Source organism: Vipera berus (assembly GCF_964194415.1).
Source record: "Vipera berus genome assembly, chromosome: 4".
Taxonomy (NCBI): Eukaryota; Metazoa; Chordata; class Lepidosauria; order Squamata; family Viperidae; genus Vipera; species Vipera berus.
The window spans coordinates 50,763,828-50,790,117 of record NC_138206.1 but is presented as its reverse complement, the minus strand read 5'-3'; the positions used below and the strand labels follow the sequence as shown (position 1 = coordinate 50,790,117).

The 26,290-nt window shown below is 36.4% G+C and overlaps 1 protein-coding gene across 2 annotated transcripts in view; it reads left to right on the top strand.

Moving 5' to 3' along the window:
* The window catches only part of APP (amyloid beta precursor protein), a 114,437-nt gene that overhangs the window by 43,864 nt on the left and 44,283 nt on the right, over nucleotides 1–26,290 (top strand). For both annotated transcript variants that reach the window (XM_081327414.1, XM_081327413.1), the window contains exons 3-6: nucleotides 3,892–4,021; nucleotides 15,404–15,516; nucleotides 19,204–19,397; nucleotides 23,099–23,295. In XM_081327414.1, the coding sequence (XP_081183540.1) occupies nucleotides 3,892–4,021; nucleotides 15,404–15,516; nucleotides 19,204–19,397; nucleotides 23,099–23,295 (634 nt within the window). The remainder of the gene's footprint in view (nucleotides 1–3,891; nucleotides 4,022–15,403; nucleotides 15,517–19,203; nucleotides 19,398–23,098; nucleotides 23,296–26,290) is intronic.

The following is a 26,290-nucleotide window of genomic DNA, read 5'->3' as shown; positions in this document are numbered from 1 at the left end:
GCTGTACGTACCGGCAAGCCAGGATACTCAGATCATTCCATCCCTTAACATCGGGGATGAGTTATTACCCCCTGTTGATAGGGCCCGCAACCTGGGTGTCCTCCTAGACTCGCAGCTATCCCTGGAAGATCACATAGGAGCTGTGACCAAGGGGGCCTTCTCCCGGGTTCGACTAGTGCGCCAACTACGACCTTATCTGGACCTGGATGCCTTACGTACAGTCACCCATGCACTTGTGACCTCTCGCCTAGACTACTGTAATGCTCTCTACATGGGGCTGCCCTTGAGAGCCACTCGGAAGCTTCAACTGGTGCAAAGTGCAGCTGCACGGACACTTTTGGGGGCCTCCCGATACTCCCATATCACACCTCTCCTCCGTGAGCTGCACTGGCTTCCGGTTGCCTTCCGAGTGAAATTCAAGGTGCTAACAATGACATACAAAGCCCTAAATGGCATGGGTCCGGACTACCTACGGGAACACCTTCTGCCAACGTCAACACCCCTCCGTCCTGTGCGCTCCCACAGAGAGGGCCTCCTCAGGGTGCCACCGCTCAAGGAATGTCGGCTGGTGGCCCCCAGGGGGAGGGCATTCTCAGAGGGTGCATTAGCCCTCTGGAACTGCTTGCCTACCGAAATCCGGATGGCCCCCGACCTCCGCACCTTCCGGCGCGATTTAAAAACTTACCTGTTCCAGCAGTCCGGCCTGGCCTGATAGCTCTTGGGGTCTCAGTTGTTTTTACTATTGTTTTTCACTATTGTAAAATCTGTATACCTACCTTACTCTGTACACCGCCCCGAGTCCCTCGGGAGAAGGGTGGTATATAAGAATAAATAAATAAATAAATAAATAAATAAATAAATAAATAAATAAATAAATGCCACAGAAATGTCATGTAGTGTTTTTGCATTGATAACGTGGACTTTGAAGAAGTAGAATAGAAAGAGAATTGATGCTTTTTGACCTTTGGTGTTAGACAAGACTCTGAGAATGCCAAAGCTTAGCAAGAAAACAAAATTGTAGCTTTTTTGAAAAGTTTACAAATTTGGGAAAATTTGAAAGGAAGGAGATGAAGAGAATGACCAAGAGCAAAGTGGATGGGTTTAATTACAATGGCAGTGGGTTCACTTTTGGAAGACTTGAAGAACCAGGCGGGGGATAATTAAGAATCAACACTGACTTATGGCACATAATCAGTCAGTCACTATTTATAAGCCTTTAGGGCTCTGTAATCAAAACCCTTATAAATCATACTGTGACTTAGCAAGATTTCATCAATTAATGAGGAAACTCACTCCATTTATTTGAATTTCTATGGTGAATACATGGGTGACTGAATCTCCAGCAAAACAACATGAACTGATGTGTCGGGTAACTTAAGCAACACTTGCTAAAATATTTAAGTCAGTACAGGATATATTTCAATATAATTATTTTTAAAATATCTTGCATTATAAGGAGAAAGAGTAGTTGTATGTAGTTAACACCTATTCCAAATAATCAAGATGAACAAGTTCATTAAAGCAACATTGAATGTGCTATATAATTATACTGTATGCTGTTGTAATGATGGTTCATTATTTTTTGTTACACTGCCTACATTCCTAGCCAATTACTTGTAAATAAATAATAAGTTCTATAAATATTAAATATAAACTTAATAAAATAAAATAAATAAAAATAAATAAATAGATAAATAGGTCAATAGTAAGGTGGTTGATGAGACACAATAATTTTGTTTGTTGTACTCCTGCCTTCATTCCATCCAATTTGAATGAAGCTAGTGTATAAAGTTTTATTTCCACAGCAGATGTGCGGTGAAATAGTTTCCTGTTTGTTTCATTGTACAGTATATATTTCAGTACTCTGACAGCCTCTCTTTATTGATTTAATTATTAATTGAATAGCATTCAAAGAAAACTGCCACCATGAGATCATGTGTTTCACTTACCTTGCATCATGCAAGGTTTCTGATTCATGGTAATATGAAAAGTAAATGCTGGAAGCACTGGGATAAGCATTCTGCAGGGATTTGTATTCAGATTGGCAATATTCCAGGTGCTGTCTGGTCTCTTGTGGAAAAATGCAAAGCTAATAAATGTTGGGGGAGGGGGAAAGATTTTATTTATTTAAAATATGCCACAACTATTAAGGATCACACTGTCACTGTGGATCATTTTACTCTGACTAAAATCAAATGCAACTCTCTGATTTTAGAGTAGATTTTAACAGTTGCTTTAGGGTCCCTAGCAAAATTATTTCTCCTGTAATGAATTATAAAAGCCTTTTTGCTATTATTTTATAGAGCAGACTTCTCCAAATTGGTTCTTTTAAGGCATTGGACTCTAGTCTCTATTTTCACACATTGCAGTAACTATTGATCAGGACATCTAGGGATAATAGAAGCTTTGGTCAAATTAATATGGAGAACATGTTGCAAAATGGTGGTACTTGCCATGTGGATGTCTGCCAACAATTTTATTTTTGCTTGTTCCATTGAATACTTTGCATTACCTATCAAAGCTATAATATATGGCTGCCGGGTGACAATTGCTTGCTACAGTTGAAGGCATTTACCTGATGTGTTGTGTGCTATAATTTGAATTATAATGTTTGAAAGCATTTACTCTTGAGCATGTACCCCAAAAAACAATCTCATTGATGATACATTTTTCTCTCTCCACTTTCCCTATTTCTCCCTACCCACAAATCACTTAAAATTCTTAGGAAGCACAATGCAGATACTGTAAAATGGCAGTCATTTGCTTTCTTTCTATTCAGCAAGTTAAATTAAAAAATGAACATTTATCTAATCTAATGTACAATACTAGGATGTAGAAACCATGTAAATGGTAAGATTACACAGGAAGGCTAATTTACACATGAAGACTAATTTAAACATCAGAAACAAGATTGGAAGAGCAATATTCCTCAGTAGATCTTATTTAACTTTCTATATCATATTATAATACAAATTTTAAGAGAATTTTACAAATCCAGAATTTTACAAACAATGCAAGACAGTCATTTAAATAGATGCTTATTTACTTTTGCCAGCCTGAGAGATTGTTGTGCTTTAATACAAATTAACCTTTAGTATTTGATGACTGAATTTCACAGATTTTGTTTAAAAATTAAAGATTTTAAGAGGAAAAAATATGCTGTATAAGGAAAATAGAATATCTGATTCTAATCTACTGTTCTCAAACTTCATTGTGCTTGAAGATCTAGCATCCCAATTCTTGACACAAATGAATTATAAAAGAACTTGAAAATGTGCATAAATTATTCTACGGGTTTTTTTCACCATAACTCCAATGGCTGGTATTAAGTTGAAAAGTCCTGAACTGCTTTGTTCCAGGATAGATGAAAACACTCTTTCTATATTTAAGAAAGAGTGTTTTCATCTATCTGGAAACAAAGCAGTTCAGGACTTTTCAACTTAATAACAGTTATTGGAGTTAGGTTAAAAAACCGTAGAATAATTTATGCATATTTTCAAGCTCTTTTATAATTCATTTGTGTCAAGAATTGGGATGCTAGATCTTCAAGCACAATGAAATTTGAGAACAGTAGATTAGAATCAGATATTCTGTTTTCATTATACAGTAGGGTGCCATTTGCAATTTCTGAATGTATATTTTATGATTATTCCCTCTAGTCATTTTTAATACATGATCAATGGCAGAAAAACAGCTAATGATAATTTCATTAACTACAAGCCTGATTTCTAATGTTTATATATAAAAATTGGCCTGCACAATCAAAATTTCAGATAGGTTTCTGCTCATTATATATATTTTATGGAGCTCTCCAGTCATGTTATGAATGTCATATGCATCCACAGTAGTATTTGATATCTCTATTTCACTATTTTATGTTTTCAATAATAGGTTTATCCTGAACTGCAAATCACAAATGTTGTTGAAGCTAATCAACCAGTAACAATTGAGAACTGGTGCAAGCAGGGAAGGAAGCAATGTAGGAGTCACCCTTATATTGTTGTTCCCTATAGGTGCTTGGGTAAGTATAATTATAAATTTCGGCAAGATAGTCTGTGAATGTAACTATACATAATTTATGTATGTTTATATTATCTACATAAATATGTATAGTTACACTTAAAATTAATTTTATTCTAAAAATGTCTGTATCCTAATATCATGTATTCTTTTCCTATTAAGTATGTACACTTAATAGGATGACCACAACTCAGCCCAAAATTTATGTTGCTAAGTGAGAAATTTATTAAGTGAGTTTTGCTCCATTTTACGACTTTTCTTGCCACATTTGTTAAGTGAAATTAGTAACACAGATGTTAAGTGAACCAGGCTTCCCCATTGACTTTGCTTGTCAGAAGTTGCAAAAGATGATCACGTGACCCTGGATGCTGCAACCGTCATAAATATCAGCCAGTTGCAAAGTACCTGAATTTTGATCAAGTGGCCATTAGGATGCTGCAATAGTCATAAGTCACTTTTTTCAGTGCAGTTATAACTTGGGTCACTAAATGAACTGTTGCAAGTCGAGGACTACCTGTATTATGACATTTTAAGGAAATTAAGCAATGTTTTTTTTAAAGCCTAAATAGGAAAAAAATCACTTGCTATACTTTATATATACTGTATTTTTCGGACCATAAGACGCACCGGACCATAAGACGCACCCAGTTTTTAGAGCAGGAAAACAAGAAAAAAAATTCTTTCTCCTTCTCTCTCTCTCCCTCTCTCTCTCTCTCTTTCTCTCCCTCCCTCTCCCATTGTCCTTCCTTCCTTCCTTCCTTCCTTCCTTCCTTCCTTCCTTCCTTCCTTCCTTCCCTTCCCTTCCCTTCCCTTCCCTTCCCTTCCTCTTTGTCCTTCCCTCTCTGCATTAGAGCAGTACCCGCGGAGGCGGCCCTGCAGCCCGGCTTTCTCTTGCAGAAAGCAAGCTGAAACAGAGTGAGGGAGATTGCCAGAAATGCGAATCGGCCGATCTCGCACTCCTGCAAACTCCCTCGCTCGGTTTCAGCTTCCCTTGCTACAAGAGAAAGCAGGCTGAAACGAGGCAGATTGCAGCAGCGCGAGATCAGCCAATTTGCATTCCTGGCAATCTCCCTCACTCCGTTTCAGCCTGCTTTCTCTTGTAGCAAGGGAAGCTGAAACCGAGCGAGGGAGAGTGCAGGAGTGTGAGATCGGCGTTTCTCAGCACGTGCCGATTCGTGCTCCTGGCAATCTCCCTTGCTTTCCACTTGCGGAGGTTGGGGCTGGCCATACGGATCACCTTCGGACCATAAGACGCACCCTCGTTTTCCCCCCCACTTTTGGGGAAAAAAGTGCGTCTTATGGTCCGAAAAATACGGTAAATAAACAGAAAACTTTGAGCTAATATGAATTAATTCAACCCATTTTCTTACTGATTCAAAATAGTATTATATATTATTTTTATTTATATATTAAGGAAAAAGAATAGCTTTTTTGTGTGAGATTTCCAAAGCCGTTAGTAAAGCTTCACTGGTCACTTAAATTGTCAACTCTATTATACTCAATTAACTTGATGTGCAAAATAGAGCTTACTGTTACAGTCAGTATAACAATTGGTGCTATTTTAGAAATTTCCTTTTTCACTTAACTGACTTAAAGTGACAGGATTTGTTTCATCTTGTTCCAGGCAGTAAAAAAACAAAACAAAACAAGGGTTTCATCAACTGTATCAATTATGACCCTTCTAAGTTTCTTTCCTCTCAACCTAACCCCTAACCTAAATAAATATTTACTAAATAATATGCCACCCAAAACACTGTCAAACAACTCATATTTATTTTTGCAATTTTATTCTCATAGTCTTTGCATATCAAAATACTCAATATATATTATCCCAGTCACTCAAATTTGTACTCAGTGCAGATTCATTCTGCAACCACTAATTCAAATGCCATTTTTGCTAGTAGTCTGTGGCCACTTAAAAGACTGGGAACAAACCAGGCTCAGTTTATCCCATGCTTGCATTTAGTGGGGGCGTCCACAGACAACAGTAGAGCAAAGCTATCAAAATGGTGGCTATGATAGTTGATCAAAACTCCTTTTTTAAATGTGCAAAAGCTTTAGCTTTTATGAGCAGAGGTAGGTTAGTTGCTTTCCTATTAATACATAACCCTTAAAAGGCTCTCCTGTAGAGACCCTGCCTTGGTCTAATTCAGACTGGAAATATATCAAAGGAAAATACTTTCCCCACTCTGCTTTGTCCTCTTTTCCCCTGCTTGCAACATACAAGGAAGGGATACTTTCCTAAGAGCTCACAGTTCAAGAATATTAACTTCAATTGCCAACAAAGTTCTGTCTGTGACAAAACAGAACATAAAATTGCTTTCTCCTTTGAAATGGAGCATCTCCAACCAAGTTGCCTCTCCTTCCTTCCTCTTTACCTCCCTCCCTCCTGTTGTGTGTGTGTTTGTGTGTCTCACCTCTTGCAGCCTCACGCCCTCAACAGATACCTTCTGCGATGGCAGGCTGGAAACTAAGCTGGTTTTTTGGAGTACTTGTTTCTTTTTCTCAATGTGCCACTGATCGCATTGTGCCTTGCCCCCCTCAGCTCCCACTCCGAGCCCCATGGAAGGCTGCAAGAAGCTCCCATCACAGCTTCTCTTATCTCTCCCGTTCTTTTCCTCCCCAATATCACAGCGTGGGGCTGCAAGAGGTCAGATTCCCACCCACCCCCATGCACACATGCATGGAGGCGCTAGTGCTGATCTACTACTTGGTGTGGAATGCAGTCAGCCTTAGATCCATGGCACTGTCTGGAGCCAGCGAGGGCTGTCCTGGGTGGAAGGGAAACACTCAGGCAACTTCGTTTTGCACCTGTAGCGCATGGCCGCATGAGAGCGGACCTCCACTCCCCACGGCTAGTTTCGTCCTGCCAGGGGGACCCTAGATGGATCCGAAATTGCCCTGAAGAGGTGACCGTGAAGGAGGAGTGCCCCATTGATCATGAAGCGACGGCAGTTGCTTCATTTGATCCAGGGGAAGCCCTCCGAACCTGACAGGAGAAAGGCTAGCGTGAGATCAGTATCTAGCCCAAGCTACCTGCAGCTGAAGTCCAAGAGCACTAACCAGAACAATGGTGAACAGCGTGCTTGGAATTGGTGAAAGTATTTTAGCTTCTCTCTCTTATTTTGCAACTAAGTCCCTAGGAAAGATCCCCAAAGCAAAAAATCTCTGAAAGTGAAGGGACTACATTCCCATTCCCCCATAGACGGAAGCGGTGAATTAATCTTTAAGGAGGAAAGAAACATATTGAAATTAAATTTAAAATACTACAACCTGATCAAACTTAGAAACTAAAACAAACTGCTAAGATTATATTCTAAAGGATGTTGAGGAAATTAAAAAAAGAGAAAAACAATAAGAACTTCTTGTCTGAAAGATCTGGAAAACAAATATTTGCTGACATCTAGTGAACAATTAGAATATAGCACATTAAAGACAATGCCCAGAAACAAAGAAAAATCTGTTCCCATGAACTCTAATAACCTTTAAGAAGATAGTTGCCAGGGAACAAAGAAGAGATTGCATATTGGGCCAGCTATAAGATTGGAAAGTGTTTGAAGAAAAACAAAATACTTTGATTGTGATCTAAATTTATGATCTATGACTACTTTTTGAGAGGGAAAGTTACAGGGAGGATTTAAGGTGGCTAAATGTTCTGACTGGTTGTCAATTGACTCCTGAAAGAAAGAATTGTTATAAAACATTGACTTTACTGAAACCATGACAATTGAAAATTACAGTGGATTATAAAAAATGTATATAAAGACAAGAACTATACAAAATTGGACTGTTTGGATTTTGAGTTCTGGCCAGCTTGACAAGGCTAATTACAGAGACTGTGGCACTTGTGACAGATTACTGGAAAGGGGGAGCCAACATGGATATGACATATTCATCAAAAAATGACAGAAAGCCACACTTAATATCTACTCTTGAAGGATTCATCAAGAAAGATCAAAGACCTCTAGAAGCAACATTTCAAATAAGACAAATACTTTCCAAGAATAAATTTATGCAATATTACAACAGACACAAATCACAATAGCTATAAACCACGAGGAGATTAAACATAACTTTGATAATATAAATGAATACACTTCTCATTTAAATTTACAATCAAAAACATTCAAAGAATGATGGTAAAGAATGAACAAACAAATCAGATAATAGAATGTCAACTAGAAAAAAATAATTGGTGAAGTCACAAATGAAGGGAATTATAGCTTAATAAAAAAAGAAAAATCTTGCAAGATTTGGATACAACAATAAATATGGAAAAGATACTTATGCATTAGAACTTCAAAATAAACCTGAGAAGAAAGAAGACTTAACAAAATGAACACTGCTAGGAGAATCACTGTTTGTGAGACAAAAAGCATACATCTTACGTATTATGTATCCTCTACGGCTAACAACAACTACAAAAATACAAGAACTGTTTGACAAGTTGAAAATAATTTGGAAAATAATTTGGCAAAGGAAGAAGATTAGAGACGGGCTTAAGAGACTTGACTCACCCTACCAGATGAAATATTATATGAGCAAACACTTGTTCGAATATGGCTAAATAAAAAACTTTGGCTATAAAGGGGCTTTAGAATAAGTGGGATAAGAGATATAAGTAATATGGTATTTTTGATAAGATAAGAATACTATTGGGAGAAGAGAGGATCAAGGAAATATATTATCAATTGATATACTAATTATGGAAATATAAAAAATAATTATTATTGACTGATAAACTATTATTGATTGTAAAAAAATCATGAACCAAGACAACATGCTGTAACACCAGGTACTAAGGTTGTTATTGTAAAAAATCAATAAAACTCTTATTAAAAAAAGGAAGGGAAACGGTCAGAATGCAGTCCCCGTGGATGCCCCCCCGTGTTCGCCGCTTCCTGTGCATGCTCCCAGAGGGCGGAGTGGGAGTGGTTCCTTGCTGGTTCCAGGGCAGTGCTGCGGATCTAAGGCTGACTGTGTTGTAGATCAGTGCCCGGTTGGCCTGGGCCGAGGCACCTGTTTCCAGGGTGACTCTGTGGGCCAAATCTAACCATATGGCGGGCCGGATTTGACTCGCAGGCCTTGTGTTTGACATGTGTGGTCTAGACTATCCAAAGATATAACACAGCTTGGGAATCAGAAAAACTCCATGTTCTGTATCAGATTTCAAATAAGCGAGGCTTGAGTCACTGTTTTTTAAATACTTTATTTCCTCATATCCTGTAACCAGCTTAGTTTATACTAGTTTTTTCCCCCTATAGTTGCTTTTTTCCCCTTCTGTTCTCTTAACTTAATAATGGATTTATTTCGTAGTCACCATTTCACTTTTTAAATACAAAATGTTTAGGTTTCATTTTACCTTTGGGTTTAGCATATTTAGATAAAAGCTTTACTGAAGTCATATTTATACGGAAGATACTGTAAGCAGTTACAGAATATAGGAATCCATATGGGTGTCTATGCATATTTCTTTATATCAGCCTCTGGTTTATTTCTTTTGTATCAGCCTCTGGTTTGAATCCTTAGTGCCTATTGTCCATCCTTTGGAAGTCTTGACTTTTGCTGCTCTTTTTTTTAGGATGTAGCTCTTTGCTTCCCATCTTTCCAGTTTCAGTTCTCCTATTTTGCTTCTTGTGCACTTCCAACTCAGGAAGTTCTTCCTCTTCCTCTAAAGAGGGCAGTGCTATAGTTGTATAATGCTGGGCTTATTTTACAATTAAGTTTCAGACAAGTTTGATTTAAGTGGAAGGTCACAGAATTGAAATAAGAAAGCCTATTACCGATTTTCACAATTTTTACAATTGTATCAACAACTTTAGAAGTATGAACTTGAATTCATCATGTTACTGCTGCCTGTGAATAATACAGAATTATTTTATTTCTTTGTATTATTTTACATACATTTTTCATTAGTCATCATTTCTTAATTAAGATGAATTGTGAGTGCCAAAGTATGTTAACAGCTGGAGGCAATAACTCATTTGCTTATCAAGCAACCATAAGTGAAACGGATATTCCCATGTAATACATTAGCATTGCTATTTTATTCTAATTGAGAAAATGTATCTCTTTGGGCCATCTTTTTACACAATACAGAGCTGGGAACCTTAAGCTTTTCCTGTTTGAAGTACTGCACTATGTATATCACAAAGGAAAGGGTTTGTAGTCTTCTTTAGAGATCTGTTTCCCCCCCAAAAAAACATTCATTCCCTTGACAGAAGAAAGCCTACTAGTGGAAAGATCTGCTCCATAAAGTGCTGTCTCCTTAAATTAATTGAAGACCTTGTGTTCCTGAAACAAAAATTTGGATCCAACCCAGTATTTTTTTATTTGTTTGAAAATTATTTCTCAAATCTTATATAAGATTTGAATTGAAAGATTAAAAAGGACAAGTATAGAAAGTGGAAAGAGGGGCACATAAATAAGATAGAATATCAGCAAATAGCCCGAGCCTGCAAAGACGAAGTGAGGAAAGCTAAGGCTCAAAATGAACTAGGCTTGCGACCAAAGTCAAAAATAACAAAAAAAGCTTCTTTCAACATGTAAAAAACAAGAAAAAAGTGAAGGAAATGATTGATCCATTTGTGTGTGAAAGTGGCAAGAAGGTGACAAGCAACAGGGAGAAAGCAGAACTCTTTAACGCGTTTTTTGCATCTGTCTTTACACAAAGGGGAAAAACAGACCAACCTATCAAAAATAGTGCCATAAAAAACAGAATAGAAACACAAGTTAAGATAGGCAAGAAAATGGTAAATGAGCACCTGTCCAGCCTAGAAGAGTTCAAATCACCAGGACCAGATGGATTACACCCCAAGGTTCTCAAGGAACTGGCAGACGTGATCTCAGAACCACTGAACTATATTTTTCAAAGGTCCTGGAGCACTGGGGAACCACCAGAGGACTGGAAAAGAGCTGATGTAGTTCCCATCTTCAAAAAAGGGGAAAAAATGGATCCAGGAAACTACAGACCTATCAGCCTGACCTCAATAGCTGGGAAGATCTTGGAAAAGATAATCAAACAACGAATCAGCGAGCACCTAGAGGCAAACAAAGTCATTACTAAAAGCTAACATGGGTTTGTCAAAAACAGATCATGCCAGACAAATCTTATTGCATTCTTTGACCAAGTAACAAAATTAGTGAATCAGAGGAATGCTGTGGATATAATTTACTTGGACTTCAGTAAGGCATTTGATAAAGTAGATCACAACCTAGAAAAATGTGGGTTAGACAGCATCACCACCAGATGGATTCATAGCTGGCTGACCAGCCGTACTCAGCATGTGTTCCTCAATGGAACCGCATCTGCATGGAGGAAATTGTGCCCCAGAGCTCTGTTCTGACCCAGTGCTCTTCAACATCTTCATCAACATCTTCATCAACAATTTGGACAATTTGGACAAGGGGATAGATGGGGAACTCATCAAATTTGCAAATGACACCAAGCTGGCAGGAATAGCCAACACTCCAGAAGACAGGCTTAAGATACAGGGGGATCTGGACAGACTTGAACTCTGGGCGCTATCTAACAAAATGAAATTCAATGGTGAAAAAAGTAAGGTTCTACATTTAGGCAAGAAAAACCAAATGTACAGGTATAGTATAGGTCACAGGTCTGCAACCAGCGGCTCCTTCAGCCGTCTCCTGTGGCTCCCAGTCCTCTGCCATGTGCAGTCCAAAAAAAAAAAAGTGGGACTAAAAAAGTTCAACCAATCAATTCAAATATGCAGGGTAGGTGCATATCTCGCCTTGGCTCCACTCTTCAGTCAAACCCTGTTCTGCACATGCGCGCATTTATGTGCATGTGCACAGATTTTTTGTGGCTCCCAGTTTTTGCTTTTGTGAGGGAACTGGTTCCGAGTGGCTCTTTCACTGTTTCAGGTTGCTGACCCCTGGTATAGGTGGTACCTTGCTCAATAGTAGTAACTGTGAGAGAGATCTCAGAGTCCTAGTGGACAATCACTTCAGCTGCCAAAAAAGCGAACACAGTGCTAGGCTGCATTAACAGAGGGATAGAATCAAGATCACATAAAGTATTAATACCACTTTACAATGCCTTGGTAGGGCCACACTTGGAATACTACATCCAGTTTTGGTCACCACGATGTAAAAAAGACGTTGAGACTGGAAAGAGTACAGAGAATAGCAACAAAGATGATTGGGGGACTGGAGGCTAAAACATAAAAGGAATGGCTGCTGGAATTGGGTATGTGTAGTTTAATGAAGAGAAGGGTGAGGGGTGACATGATAGCAATGTTCCAATATCTCAGGGGCTGCCACAAAGAAGAGGGAGTCTAGCTATTCTCCAAATCGCCTGAAGGCAGGACAAAAAGCAATGGATGGAAACTAATCAAGGAGAGAAGTAACCTAGAACTAAGGAGAAACTTCCTGACAGTTAGAACAATTAACCAGTGGAACAATCTGCCTCCAGAAGCTGTGAATGCTCCAACACTGGAAGTATTTAAGAAGAGACTGGACAACCATTTGTCTGAAATGATATAGGGTTTCCTGCCTGAGCAGGGGGTTGGACTAGATGACCTCCAAGGTCCCTTCCAACTTTACTATTAGGATTATGATGAAGATGCCTGCCTGTATTGGCATGAGGAACAAAACAGATTATGAAGGTTTCATCTGGAATGTCATGAGGATTTACTTGATTTCTTATTTCTTTGCCTTCTCTATGCTCACGTTATTCAAATTTGTTTTGCTATGGCTTCAGTTAAATGTTCTTCATTGCAACTGTCATATTTACTGGAAAATTTAACCTTCCAGAAAATACTGGGTACTTCATTCAGTGTTATATGTAGAAACTTCAGTTTGCTCACTAGGACTTTCCTATATGCCCTTTCCTGCTTCGTTTTCTTTACCTACTATCCACAAATTTGTTTCACTATGCACAGTGGTTTGGGGACTCCAGGATGTATTTGGGGAAAGTATGGGGAATAAGTTCAAAAGAAGTTTTGCTGCATAATCAAAGGTATATTTTTTATAGAATCACAGAGTTGAAAGTGGCCACCTTAGTTATCAAGTGTTTTATTCCACTGCTGAATTCAGGACTCCAAAAATAAATCATCGACAAAAGATGGCTATTTAGTTCCACTTTACTAGTTGACTGCATAGTCAACTGTAAATTTATTGTAACTTCCATTCCATATCTTGTACCTTGAAATGACATGGAATGAAGAATTGTCTACTGCTTCAAACAGGCCACACATTGGAAGTTCTGCTGAAACATTCTGAATAACAGTGATTTGGCAGATACAAAACCTGGAACTTTGTTTGTTCTAGGGTCTGGCCAAAACAGAACTGTCTAGGTGATTTGATGGGGCTTCTGTAAGGCTAGTGAATACAGTTCTCTCTCCTCTTACTTAGCAACCTGTCTTCTCACAGTCTTTTCAATATCCCCTCCCCATCCTCCCTTCATGATCCAAGGGGGCATTGTCCTCTGCCTGCCCATCCTCCAGCACCTTCCCTGCTTTCCTTGAACTGCTTCTATCACAACGTATCCCACCATGGTACCCATCCCAATCATCTTGGTGGCTTCTCTGCCTTCTCTTAGCTGCCACTGCCTCCATTGGCTTCCTTTTTAAAAAAAAATGTTTTAGTGTGCCAGATGCCAATTTCATTTCATTCTGAACTTTAGCTTTTTAAACATCATCTCTGTATTTCTATACTTAATTGACTTCATACTTCCCTGATAACCTATGTTTCCTTTTTTCAGATTTTTGCTAAATACTTTGTATAGCCACATGGAACATTTTTCTTTTTTCAGAGTTGGTTGCAATTGTGCTTTCAGTATCTTTTTTAAAAGAATTTCTTGCCATTCACTTCCCTGCTATTGTGAAAGTTGAGGCTTTTGAAGTCCAAGATACACTACTATTAGTTTTCCTTAAAATAAATAATTAAAATTCTATTACATAGCCACTATTCCTCTCTGCTCTTGCTAGTGGCTCTTCATCAGTTTTTGTTTTTGGTTACCATCCAGGCAGGAAGGACTAATTTTCTTGTGCCTTCTCCCACTTTCTAAATAATAAAGTTGTTGATAGTACAAACTAGAAATTTTCCAGCAGGACAATGCGTGACTGTGTTTCTCAACAAATGTTGGGATTCAGTCATCAGTTTCATTCTTCATTGAAAAACCTGCAGTTTTTCTATGCAATATGGATTTCTGTGCAAATGTGACTTGCAATACCTATTCCCTTTCTGTTAAACAAATTCTATCATTTATTTATTTATTTATTTATTTTAATTCCATTTATATCCCGCCCTTCTCCGAAGACTCAGGGCAGCTTACAAGCTTAGCAGTAGCCTTCATTCTATGTATATGCCTGCTTATTAGGGCTTTCACACACACCCCCAAGCGGCATTATTACAAAGTCAGCTTAATTGCCCCCAACAATCTAGGTCCTCATTTTACCTACCTCGGAAGGATGGAAGGCTGAGTCAACCTTGAGCCTGGTGGGATGCGAACCTGCACTAATTGCAGGCAGCTGGTGTTACTTAAGGAGGCATTAGCCCACTGCTCCACCAAGGCTCTATATTGCTATATTCTAATTATGAAAATCATCCTACCACCATATCCTTGAAGTCATATTTTATTCATTGTAATAAACGTTCAAGTTCAGTTTTCCTGTTATAAACTTTAATTTATAGGCAATGTTATGAACTTTTTGAACAAATATTCTGATCTTTGAGCAGTTCAATACAGAATATTCCTTTCTTTTCTTTTGTTTTACAACCCACAAATCTTGATCTGACATTCTTTAAATTTTTCATCTTCAGTTCCTCAGAGGAATCTTTTTAAAAGACTTCATGATCAAACTGGGTGTGTTTTAGCCAATAGCATTTTAATCAATCCAATACTCAGTTCTTCAGATAACTCAGACTTTTGAACAAAATCTCTTTTATTACCAGCATTACAAACCTAGTCATTTATATTTCTCCCCTTCCAAGATCTCTTTCATGTAATAAAAGAGGTTTGAGAAAATGGGTCCTTCACAGGATCTTGAGTTCCGTACTAGATTTTCAAAATCCCTGATAATTTATCTTAGTTTGTATATAGCTACATATGTCCTCACAGGAAGAAATAAGTGGACTGAATGTATTTTAGAAAATTTCATTAGATATCACCTTGTATTTCCAATAGTTTGACTTCAAAAGTTTGTAAATGAACAGATTTTGTCTGATGCTATTGCTGAAGTAGCATAACCAATGTGGGTTAATAAAGTCTAGTTTTCAATATCAGGTATTCATATATGAGGTAGCTGTTTAATTCATTAAAAATAACATTATTCCCTAGGGATTTCCAAATGTGGTTGCTTATAAATCCATTATTCAAGCTTATAATAAAATGGGAGTGTGCAAATATTTTTTCTTTCAGTTGGAGAATTTGTGAGTGATGCCCTTCTAGTGCCAGATAAGTGTAAATTCCTTCATCAGGAAAGGATGGATATGTGTGAGACTCACCTGCATTGGCACACAGTTGCTAAGGAGGTATGTTGAAGTTCTTAACCCTCTTTAAACTGAATATTTGTTTTGTTATGTTTAAAAATAAGTAGAACATTGAGCCAGGAAAAATTTCAGCAACGTTTTCAGTTCTGCGTTTAGAACAAATTATTGCCATTTCATTAAAGCAGAAATATTATTAGCTTCATTCCAACAGCACTTATTTTTGTTTTCAGTTTCATTCATAAATGTGTATTTTCTTATTCTGTGAATATGTAAAGCACAGATTTTTTTTTCAAAAAAATAATGTAGCCTAATGTTGTTTAAATGCTTGTTTGCCTGGAGTACAAGGCTTTCGTTTAAATGAACAATTATAAACGGCAACAGGCCGGACTTGTGTGCAAACACATGTATGGTTTATAACATCCCTAAATTTGCCGGAAGCTTGCCTGAAAGAAGTTTTCATGGCCAAAAACCAAAGCAGCAAGAAGAAGTATACTCAGATCTGACCCAAAGCTCTAAGGATCTTTCAGCTGGTCTAGGTTTACGGTGACAGTTTGCATATCACTGACATCACCCTAGTCTCCAACTAGGAATGCTAGGCTAGGAGTGGCTCTTGAATAGAGAGAAAGTCAGTAAATGTAATCAAGACTGGGATTGCCCCTGGTGTACAAGGAGATGCACTGAATGGTTTGCTCTGTTCTGTTGCACTCTGAGAGTGGGCAGAGTTCCTTATTCTCTTTACTGTAGGTGCAGTTGCTTCTGGTGATGACTGAGCCTCAGGCGATTGAGTTCTCAAAGCTTACTCAGGCTGAGGTCATTCAGGTAGAGCCAGTGTGGGCTCCTTGGTGTTAGAATCCTCTGTCTTGCAGCTGACCATGACACCTGTAAACAACAGTGCACAATTATATGGGTAAAGCTAAATGTATTGTTCAGAAAATAAAAATGCAAAATATTTTATATCTTACTTGATTATACCCAATTTATATTAGATATCTAATTTTATCTAATGAAGTTTATAAAGCTCATGATTGCTTCAGTTTGCATTAACATTCACAAGATAAGAGATTTCCTTGTTCTTTAAGCTTATGCCCCAAAGATACTATTAGCAGTAGTTCTGACTGTCGTGCGTAGGTCTAGCTACTTCCCAGGTCTTCTGTGAACATGCAGGAGAAAAATTTAATTCATTGAAGCCACTAGAAGTGAGTTCTAAAATGTATATATTATGTAAAATAATACATGTACATATGCTTACGCAGGCTTTCTTTGCTGTTTCTTCCAAGTTATTTAATTTTCAAGACATCAAGTTATTTAATTTTCAAGACATCAAGTTATTTAATTTTCTTGCTTCCTTTATATTGTTTGTGATTTTACTAATGTATACTACTACGGTCCACCTGGTCATGGTCACCTTCCTCTATGTTATTTGTGATTTTACTAATGTATACCAAGGTCTACCTAGTCACCTTTTGACTTTTAAGCCACTTTGCTAATATTTTATTTTATTTATTTTATTTTATTATTTTATTTTATTATTTTATTTTATTTTATTATTATTTTATTTTATTATTTTATTTTATTTTATTGTATTGTATTGTATTGTATTTTATTGTATTGTATTTTATTTTATTTTATTTTATTTTATTTTATTTTATTTTATTTTATTTTATTTTATTTTATTTTATTTATCTATGTCCCACCTTTATTATTTTTACAACTAATTCAAGGTGGCAAACGTATCTGCCACACCTTCCTAGTCTGGGTTATCATAAGTTTTATTTTTAGGATTTTGCATATTTTGCTATTTAAAGGGAGAATTATTAGTAGCTTAGGACTGAAATAAGGGGTCTTTCGTCCTCCCTGAGCCTGCTTTGTTTTCTTGCAGACGTTTCATTACCCAAACCAGGTAGCATCATCAGTGCCATTTTGCTATTTGCATAACTGTAATGTTTTCAGGTTTTCAGTAAGCTTTGTGTTGTGACCTTACCTGAATTTATTTGTGATTCTTTTCAGACTATGATATGTTTTTGGCAAATACATTTTTCCATAATGTAAATTATTTTCATTTTCAAATTAGTAATTTAATCTGGAACTAATCATAGCAAAGCAATGTTTTCTCGATTGCCACTGGACAGTTACAATCATGAATATTTAAATGTTATTCAAGCCCTGTTTTGAGTTTGTTATAAATGTTTAAAAGGGTTCTGAGATAAATGCTCTGGGGAACATTTTAAGAATGTATCTCTTATGTTCCTAATAGATCAAATGCTGAAAATACCTAAGTCAGATCCAGGTTGTCTTCAATTATGATCACAATTGGGACTGGATTTGGCAATTGGGATCCAATTTTATGACAGTTTTTGTGGTCATTAAGCAGATCACCGCAGTCATTAGGCAAATCTGTGGTCACTAAGCAAACTTTGAGGTTGTAAGTGTGCACCCATTTCCTAAACAGGCAAAAAAAATGTTTCAAATCACAGTCGTATGATCACAGGATGCTGCAACTGGTTGTAAAGGCAAGCTGGTTGCTAAGCACCCGAAATGTGATCATGTGACCGCAAATATGTATACGGCACACATTTTATGTTGGCCAGGAAGTTCTATGCCTATTGTAAGTTTGAACATTCGTTAAGTACCAGTTTTAATTTGAGCACTGCCTGTACGCTCCAGGAGGATAATCTTGCTTTCATTTGTTCATAGTTAAAAATAGCTCTGCCAATTAATACGCAGAGGATTGATTGTCTTTTTTTCCTCAATAGTCAGAATTACAGGAAAGTAAAAGAAAAGAAAGATAAAATGTAGAATGTATTTAGAACATTTACATACCATAATGACTAGAAATATAATATAATATATAGCTATATAGTATACCTAAATGCAGCATGATTTATAAACATATGTTTTACTGTAGCTCAGCCCTAAGGCAATCCTAAGATTCAGCCTTACAGAGACAAGTGATACATTGCCTTTTGTTAGGCAAACCTGCCTCGATAGATTTGTATCTTAGGGTTTCTATCTCAAAGAATTGTTTTAAGCGTTAAACTACTATATTGTGTTCATTTTGCTCTTACAAAAAAATGACACTATTCTCTTTTATTAATATGCTAACTAAAGTAATAAAGCAAGCTTAATGCTACAGCAGCCTCTACAGGACATAATGTGTTTTGCATGTTAATAAATCACGGTTAATCCTTACAAATATGATCTTAGTTTCTCCCAGGCTAAGGTAGGGAACATTTCCTCATGAGGAAATCCAAATCTTTAGAAAAGAAAAGAGAAGAAAATAAATCCGCTTAACGTTATTTCTGAATAGAGCTCATTCATCATGCTACAGTAAGATTGCATGCAGATAATGGTATATTTCACTCTTTCTCATGTTGAATTACCACCTTGTGAAGACTATTACAAAGAGCTCTGGCCATATAGCAGCAGTCCCCAATCTTTCTGCATCGGCATACGGGTGGAGGCAGTGGTGGGGAGGAGAGGGGATGGTGGCGCGCGATGTGCCATTTTACAAATGCACCCTCGCACGAACGCACTTGCCCTTCACTTCCGCGTCCCAATTCCAAACAGGCCGTGTCCTGGAATTAGCCCTTTGGGCTGGGGGTTGGGGACCATGCTATGTAGAGTTTGAATTAGTGTTAAAGACACCAATTGACTCACCAACCCAGTCTGTGCCAGTTTTTAAAAGCCTGTTTTTGGTGACTGTACATGTTGTTTGGCTTCCTTTTTTAGTTCTGCAGTGAAAAGGGAATGAACCTGCACGACTATGGGATGCTCTTGCCCTGTGGAATTGACAAGTTCCGGGGTGTGGAGTTTGTTTGCTGCCTAGTAGCAGATGAGAGTGACAATGCTGATTCGGCTGAGGCTGAGGAAGATGATTCCGACGTTTGGTGGGGAGGTGCAGATGCAGATTATGCAGATGGCAGGTAAGGCTGATCTTCGCACCTTCATTAGATGGGGGGTGGTAGAGGGAGGGGTTAGAAACTTAACAGGAGATATGTATCCCCCAGTGAAAGTCTGCAGTGAAGGAAGGTTGTGATATTGTAACAGTTACAAACATAGTCTAGTTAAGACCATTTTTATTTAAAAGTACTGTATATCCCAGTAGATTCAGGGGATTTGCTAATCAGAAACTTTCCACTCATCCCCTTAACCTAACTCTACTGGGTGTGAGTGGGAATGTTTGGTTGTTTAGTCATATTGTATGACTCTCTAGTGCTGTATAAATTCTACAAATGAAATTCTTCCACAGGCTTCCTATGAGCTTTAGAAGCACAATTTCTATTAAAAACCTTGACAATGAAAGATCTACTGGGCTGACAAATATGCTGTGTCCTTTTACTCTCCTGTACTCACACTCCTGGTGCATGTAAGGAGAAATATCTGACTAAAGCTTCAGAGTTACATCATCTGCTACTTTTTAAGTAAATTTAAATAACATGCCACTTACGAAGCCTTCCAGCAGCTTAGCCACAGGTTGCAGGGAAACATTTTTATTCTGTTTGTTAGCTGTTTTCTATGGTATTATGTATTTGGAGGTAGAATGACTGATTCACTGGTTTCAGCTAAGTAATTGCTGTTGCCAGTTGTATCATATTGAAATACCTTTATTTGGTTGCATTGTTCTTTCGTGCAGCATATAAGGATACACTGATGGTTGAGTTTACTGAAGATTTGAGTAGAAAATACGTGTTAGAAATTTACAGCAATCGTATGAAAACACATACAGTGGAACAATCAAGGAAAGAGCAGATTTTTTAAAAGTTTTTTAAAAAAATTTAAGTTTTAAAACTTGTTCCAAATTTTATATGCAGCTAACTGTTTTTAGGGATATTTCCACATTTAATATAAAGGTATAAGAAGTTTCTTTGCATTTTTGACTAAAATTCTTTTAAAAGTCCACATATTTGAAATTCATATGGAAATGTTAGCTAGATAACTTTTCAATGTAATCTCTCTCATATCATAAACGGATGATATGAGAGATAAAATTTAGCTTGAGGCTATGTTTCCAATCTCTTCTTAAAAACTTCCAGTATTGGAGCATTCACAACTTCTGGAGGCAAATTGTTTTAATTGTTCTGTCAGGAAATTTCTCCTTAGTTCTAGGTTGCTTCTCTCCTTGACTAGTTTTCAACCTTTGTTCAGTTGCTTTGGAGAATAGCTTGACTCCCTCTTCTTTGTGGCAACCCCTGAGATATTGGAACATTCCTGTCATGTCACCCTGGACCTTCTTTTCATTAAACTAGACATACCCAATTCCAGCAACCGTTCTTTATGTGTTTTAGCCTCCAGTCCCCTAATTTATTTATTTTTAATCCCATTTATATCCCGCCCTTCTCCGAAGACTCAGGGCGGCTTACAATCTAAGCACAAATCAATGTGCTTAGCAATAGCCTTCATTCTAGGTATATGCCTGCTTATTAGGGCTTTCGCCCCCCCCCCCCAAGCGGCATTATTACAAAGTCAGCTTATTGCCCCCAACAATCTGGGTCCTCATTTCATCTTCCCCTCTTTTCTGCACTCTTTCTAGAGTCTCAGCATCTTTTTTACATTGGGGCAACAAATCCTTTCTGAACTTACAGCTCAAAGCACTGTGAGGTCATGCACTTTTGAAAGTTTAGCTCACCTACTTTGGAAGTTTCCCATGTATTCTGATCCTATATGAGTAGGCACAGATGATAAGATTTGTTACAGTAGTGCCAATGAAATAAAGTTTGGAGATGTCTGTGCCTGTATCAAATGAAAATGCTCTGAAAACAGTGACACTGAGTTTTCCAAAGCACTTCAGTCCTCTGTAAAGAAAGTAAAGTATTAAATACAATTTCCCTGTATTTCATTTAAAAATGTTGTTAAAATTGTATTCATGGAAGAAATGTATTTCCAGACGTGGAATATTTCAGAACAGTAGCTAATTTTAATTAACATAATTGCCAGTTGCGGTTTGGAGAAATTTTTAACTTTTTTGAATTATTAGTTTATCTAGTTTATCATGAAGTGATTCCCATTAAGTTCAAGACTTTGTTCTGTCCATCCAGTGGAATCAAATAGTGTAAACTCCAATACACGAGAGAGTAAATTTAAACCTTTTTTATTACCTCTTAATGGAAGAGTATAATGAGTATATAAATTTCAGGTAGAGAATACATTATTTCTGTAAAAAAAATAAGAAATGGGAATTTATTTCATTGTGAGCAAGGCTTCATTATATGTATATTTTAATGGAGAAACATTTTTCATGTGGGTGAAGCTGTTAATCTATTACAAACATAAATTATTTCAATTGAAGAATAAGATTAGTGAGAAATAAATTGTTCAATATTCTAAAGTTTCACTATTTAATTTACTGTTGTAATTAAAATCCTTAATTAAGATTACATAGAAAAAAGTTAAACTAAGGAAGATAATGCACTACTATTTGAACTAGAGATAAGCTGGCAATGAACCCAAGTTATTTACTGGACTTCAAAGATCTAAGGAATTGATGGTAGGATATAAAGAACTAAACGAGAGAGAGAGAGAGAGAGATGGATGTTAAAAAAAACCGTTTAGGATCTTGAAAATGTACCTTGTCCAGTTTGAGATCCAGTTATTATTTTGCACAGCTCTTTTTTTAAATCAAGCCACTGGACTTAGTCATGCATCTGTTTTTGTAGCAATAATATATGTAGCTCAAGTGAATTTTTTTAAATTTATAAATGTGATCTCCTTCTGAATTGTGGTTTCAGTTTGATAACACAACATTGCTTGTTCTGTCCTTATAAGAAAGATGGAAGGAGGCCATAGGTTAGAACTTACAGTGCAGAAGGATCTATATTCATACTCCTAAATCTTTAGATATCGCCACTATCTAATATCCTGAAGAATATATACAAGTAATTCTATTTGCTGAATTTGTTGTGAAATTCAAAATTAAATCTAGAGGAAGAAATCCTTTTAAAATGCTTCTGAGACAGTACTAAATTGGATGTTTTGCAACTCAGTATTGTTCATACTTGGAAATAAATTCCATTATGTCCAGGTAGTTTGCTGCTATGTATATGAGCAGGATTTTATTACAGGCATTTTTAATATGATACTGAGTGCACCATACAAAAATATCCTGTAATGGCACATTTTAAATGATGTTAAGTTTTTTTTTACTAAGAATAACACCGTATGCTATCCTTAACCAATATTCCACCTACCAGTAGTTTACCTCATATTGAACTATAATAAAAAAAGTAGTATGGATGTAAAACAATAATTTAAATTACAAATGTAATTCCCCCCCATACTGTAGACAGCTGTCTCTCATTGTAGTAGTTATGTATAAACCTTGTCCTTTGTAATATCAACTGTTAATGTACAATATAAAAGCAGAACAATATATTCTTAGATATTGATGCTTGTCAAACATTCAAAACGTCGGAGACTAAACTTTGAATAAAACTTCATACATCATGGCATATTTATGTCATACCATTGTTTATTCAGGAACAAATTGATTCTATTTCCTTTTCTTCTTTTTGAAAACACCCACATCCATAAAAGTCCAGACCTTCTTTTGACGAAGTAAGGACATGTTTGTTCAGCATTGTGATGGAATTAGCAATATCAAAAAATTGACCATATCTGTTGTTTGCAGTTATGACAAAGTAACCGAAGAGCAGCTAGCAGAAGGGGATACTACAGATGTAGAAGATGAAAATGCTGAGGATGATGATGAAGATGATGATGAGGCTGAAGATGTTACAGAAGATCAGTACCAGGAAGCCACTGAAAGAACAACCAGCATTGCTACTACCACTACCACTACTGAGTCTGTGGAAGAGGTTGTTCGAGGTAAGATGTTTTAGGCATTGGGTCTGAGAAACTGTTTTTCACAGTGCACATTCGTCCTTTACTACTGTACTAAACGTGTGCAGCAAAGTGTTCTGTGTTGTCATTTGTATCACGTGTTTCTTATATGATGTGAAAATGGAGTGTTCCGTTTATATTTTTGCCATCTCAAGACTTTCCAAGAGCAAAGAAAACCGGAATCATCAAGATTTTTTCCTCTTTCTGTACATTGGCATATGAAGAATTAAAATAGATGTGAGCCTTTAATTCAAAATAGAATCAAGCATGTGACAAACATATTTAGTAAGGTATGAAATGGGAACGATTCATATCAGTAGGGTCATCGTTTAAAATAAAGCTGAAAAAATGGTAGGTGTGTAACAAGAATAGACTAGGAGATTTAATACATTGCCGTTTTTTCCTGTAGATTTATTCTCCGTTAAAGTATAGGATACAAATGTCAGTTCAATAAAATTTTAAAATAGGCTGATTTGACCATTATATTACATAAGCTTCTTCTGTAACAATGCTTTGGAAACTAAGGTTTCCCTAGTCTGATTTGCTTCGAATGTATTGAGATTGCTTTTCAAGAAGTCTTAGAAAGTATGATTTGTGGTACTGGAAAATATATTTAATCTGTGTGTTTTGCAAGACTTCAGTCAAGATTCTGCATTCTTGTTATTTATACATTCATTTTATACAAGGGAGACTCTGGGACTTTCAATTTGGTGTTAATGCAGATATATATATATATATATTTATAATATATATATATATATATATATATATATATATATATGTGTGTGTGTGTGTGTGTGTGTGTGTGTGTGTGTGTGTGTATATATATATATATATATATATATATATATATATATATATATATATATATATATATATATATATATATATATATGTTCTATTTTTAAAAAACATAGAAATATCAAGCTTTGTAAAATGTTAATTTTAGTATTTTATCACAAAAAATGAATTAATGGTTTCTCATATCTACACATGTACTGAAATACCTACCTAACATCTATTTTACCTTTTTGCCTCGTGAAAATGGCTATATCAGGGGTAGGCAACCTTGACTCTTTAATGACTCATGGATTTCAACTCCCAGAATTCCTGACCCAGCATAGCTGGCTCAGGAATTCTGGGAGTTGAAGTCCATGAATCATAAAAGAGCCAAGGTTGTCTACCCCTGGGCTATGTCCTATTTCTTAAAAATTCAGGTTTTGATTTTTTTTTATTAATTTGGAAAAAATTCAGAATAGATTCTTGTTTTGTAATCATATAGCCATGAAAATCTATGCAATGAGACAGAGAAAATAGCAGGATTTAAGTCAAGAATAGTTTTTGGAAAGCATAGTTGGTGATATACCATCACAAGAGTAAACAGAATGAATTTCTTGTACCCAGTATTTAAAAAAGGTGGTTTATTATTTCCACATCTATTGATCAAACAGTGGATGAATATTTTATGGAATTCTGTTTGAAAGAGAACTCTGTATTTCTTCTCTCCTTGTGACTAGAACAAAACTTTTGTTTGGGTTTGATCATTCATACAGGGAAGGCAATCAACACTCAATAAATTTCCTGGAGGTTGAATATCATTAACCACTGATGCCACAGTAACCATGGTCTTTACCCTCATTGCTTCTTCCAGCATACCTTGCTCTAGTAACTACAGTCTAGATGTGCAGAATACTTTGGAAGTATTAGTCTTGTCAGAATAATCCCAAACCTGTAATCATAGTCATAACAAAGGGAATAACCCATTCCCCTTTGCATTGGTTCTGAATTCACCAGGCTGACATGGACAGCCTGAGTACTGTCCCTAAGAATAACATGATTTGAGATTTTTTTGGTAAATTGTAAAATATGGGTTATAAGGTGATGATTCATTCCATGTAAAGTCCTAGGTTTGAACTTGTGCCCTTAGGCACAAGTGAGTAGAGTGATCATCCAGGGAAATAAAAGCTTGGCATATTTTTATTTATCATAATTGCTTGAAATATTAATATTTAGGAAGCGGTAGCCAAAATATTCTTGATAGAACAAATATGCTTCCATTTTAAAGAACATAACAGTGTTACTTGTGCCTGAAGGATGACAGGTGGCAGCCTGTTGTGCCCATTGGCAAGAAATAAATGAAAGTTGTTTTTAGCAATTACTCTTTTTCAGAAAAACAAGAATAGAGGAAGAAGGCAACATAATACCTTAGCTGGCTTTCATTCCTGTTAAATTAGTACAACTTTATAATCAGATATATCCCTGTATGATATGTAAAGCTTTGTTAAATGGGTTTTTGGGGGGGCAATATCAGCAAATCAGAGCCTCTTTGAGGTCTGTAATTATTAATGAGCTATACTACCTCTATTGACTGCTTATGACTTCATAAGGATGCCTGTGACATTCTGGTGTTTGAGAACAAACTGATAATAAAGGGACCAAAGAGAAACACACTACATTTAAAATTGTAAATTATGCTTGTATTATACTTAAATGGGTTTATAAAAGACTATATTTCATGTTGGATTACTTTATGTTGAATTCAATAATTCTGTATATTTTTCTAGTTAAGTACTCAGGAAAGAAGATCACATTTCAGTGTTTTTAACAACTTTTATTGAAGGTTTTAATAACTAGTAAAAAATACAAACGAAACAGAGCGGAAGTAAAGCAAAAAGAATAAAAAGTGTCAAAAAATAAAGGAAAAGAATAAGAGAAATAATATATAAAGAAGTAGCTTCCAATCTTCATCATAAGAACAAACATAATAATTCATCAGCCCCTTTAATATTAAATGTAAGTATCTCTTCTTCCCATAACTCCTCCTTTATTCAAATGCTAATCCCTTAATCATTAACGTTTCAATCTTAATATCAGCAAAAAGTTCATAAAGGGATCCCATATTTATACAAATGTGTCTGATTTTAACCTTAATGTAAAAAAACCTTTCTACTCCTTTCTTTTGCAATCTCATTCTTTATTT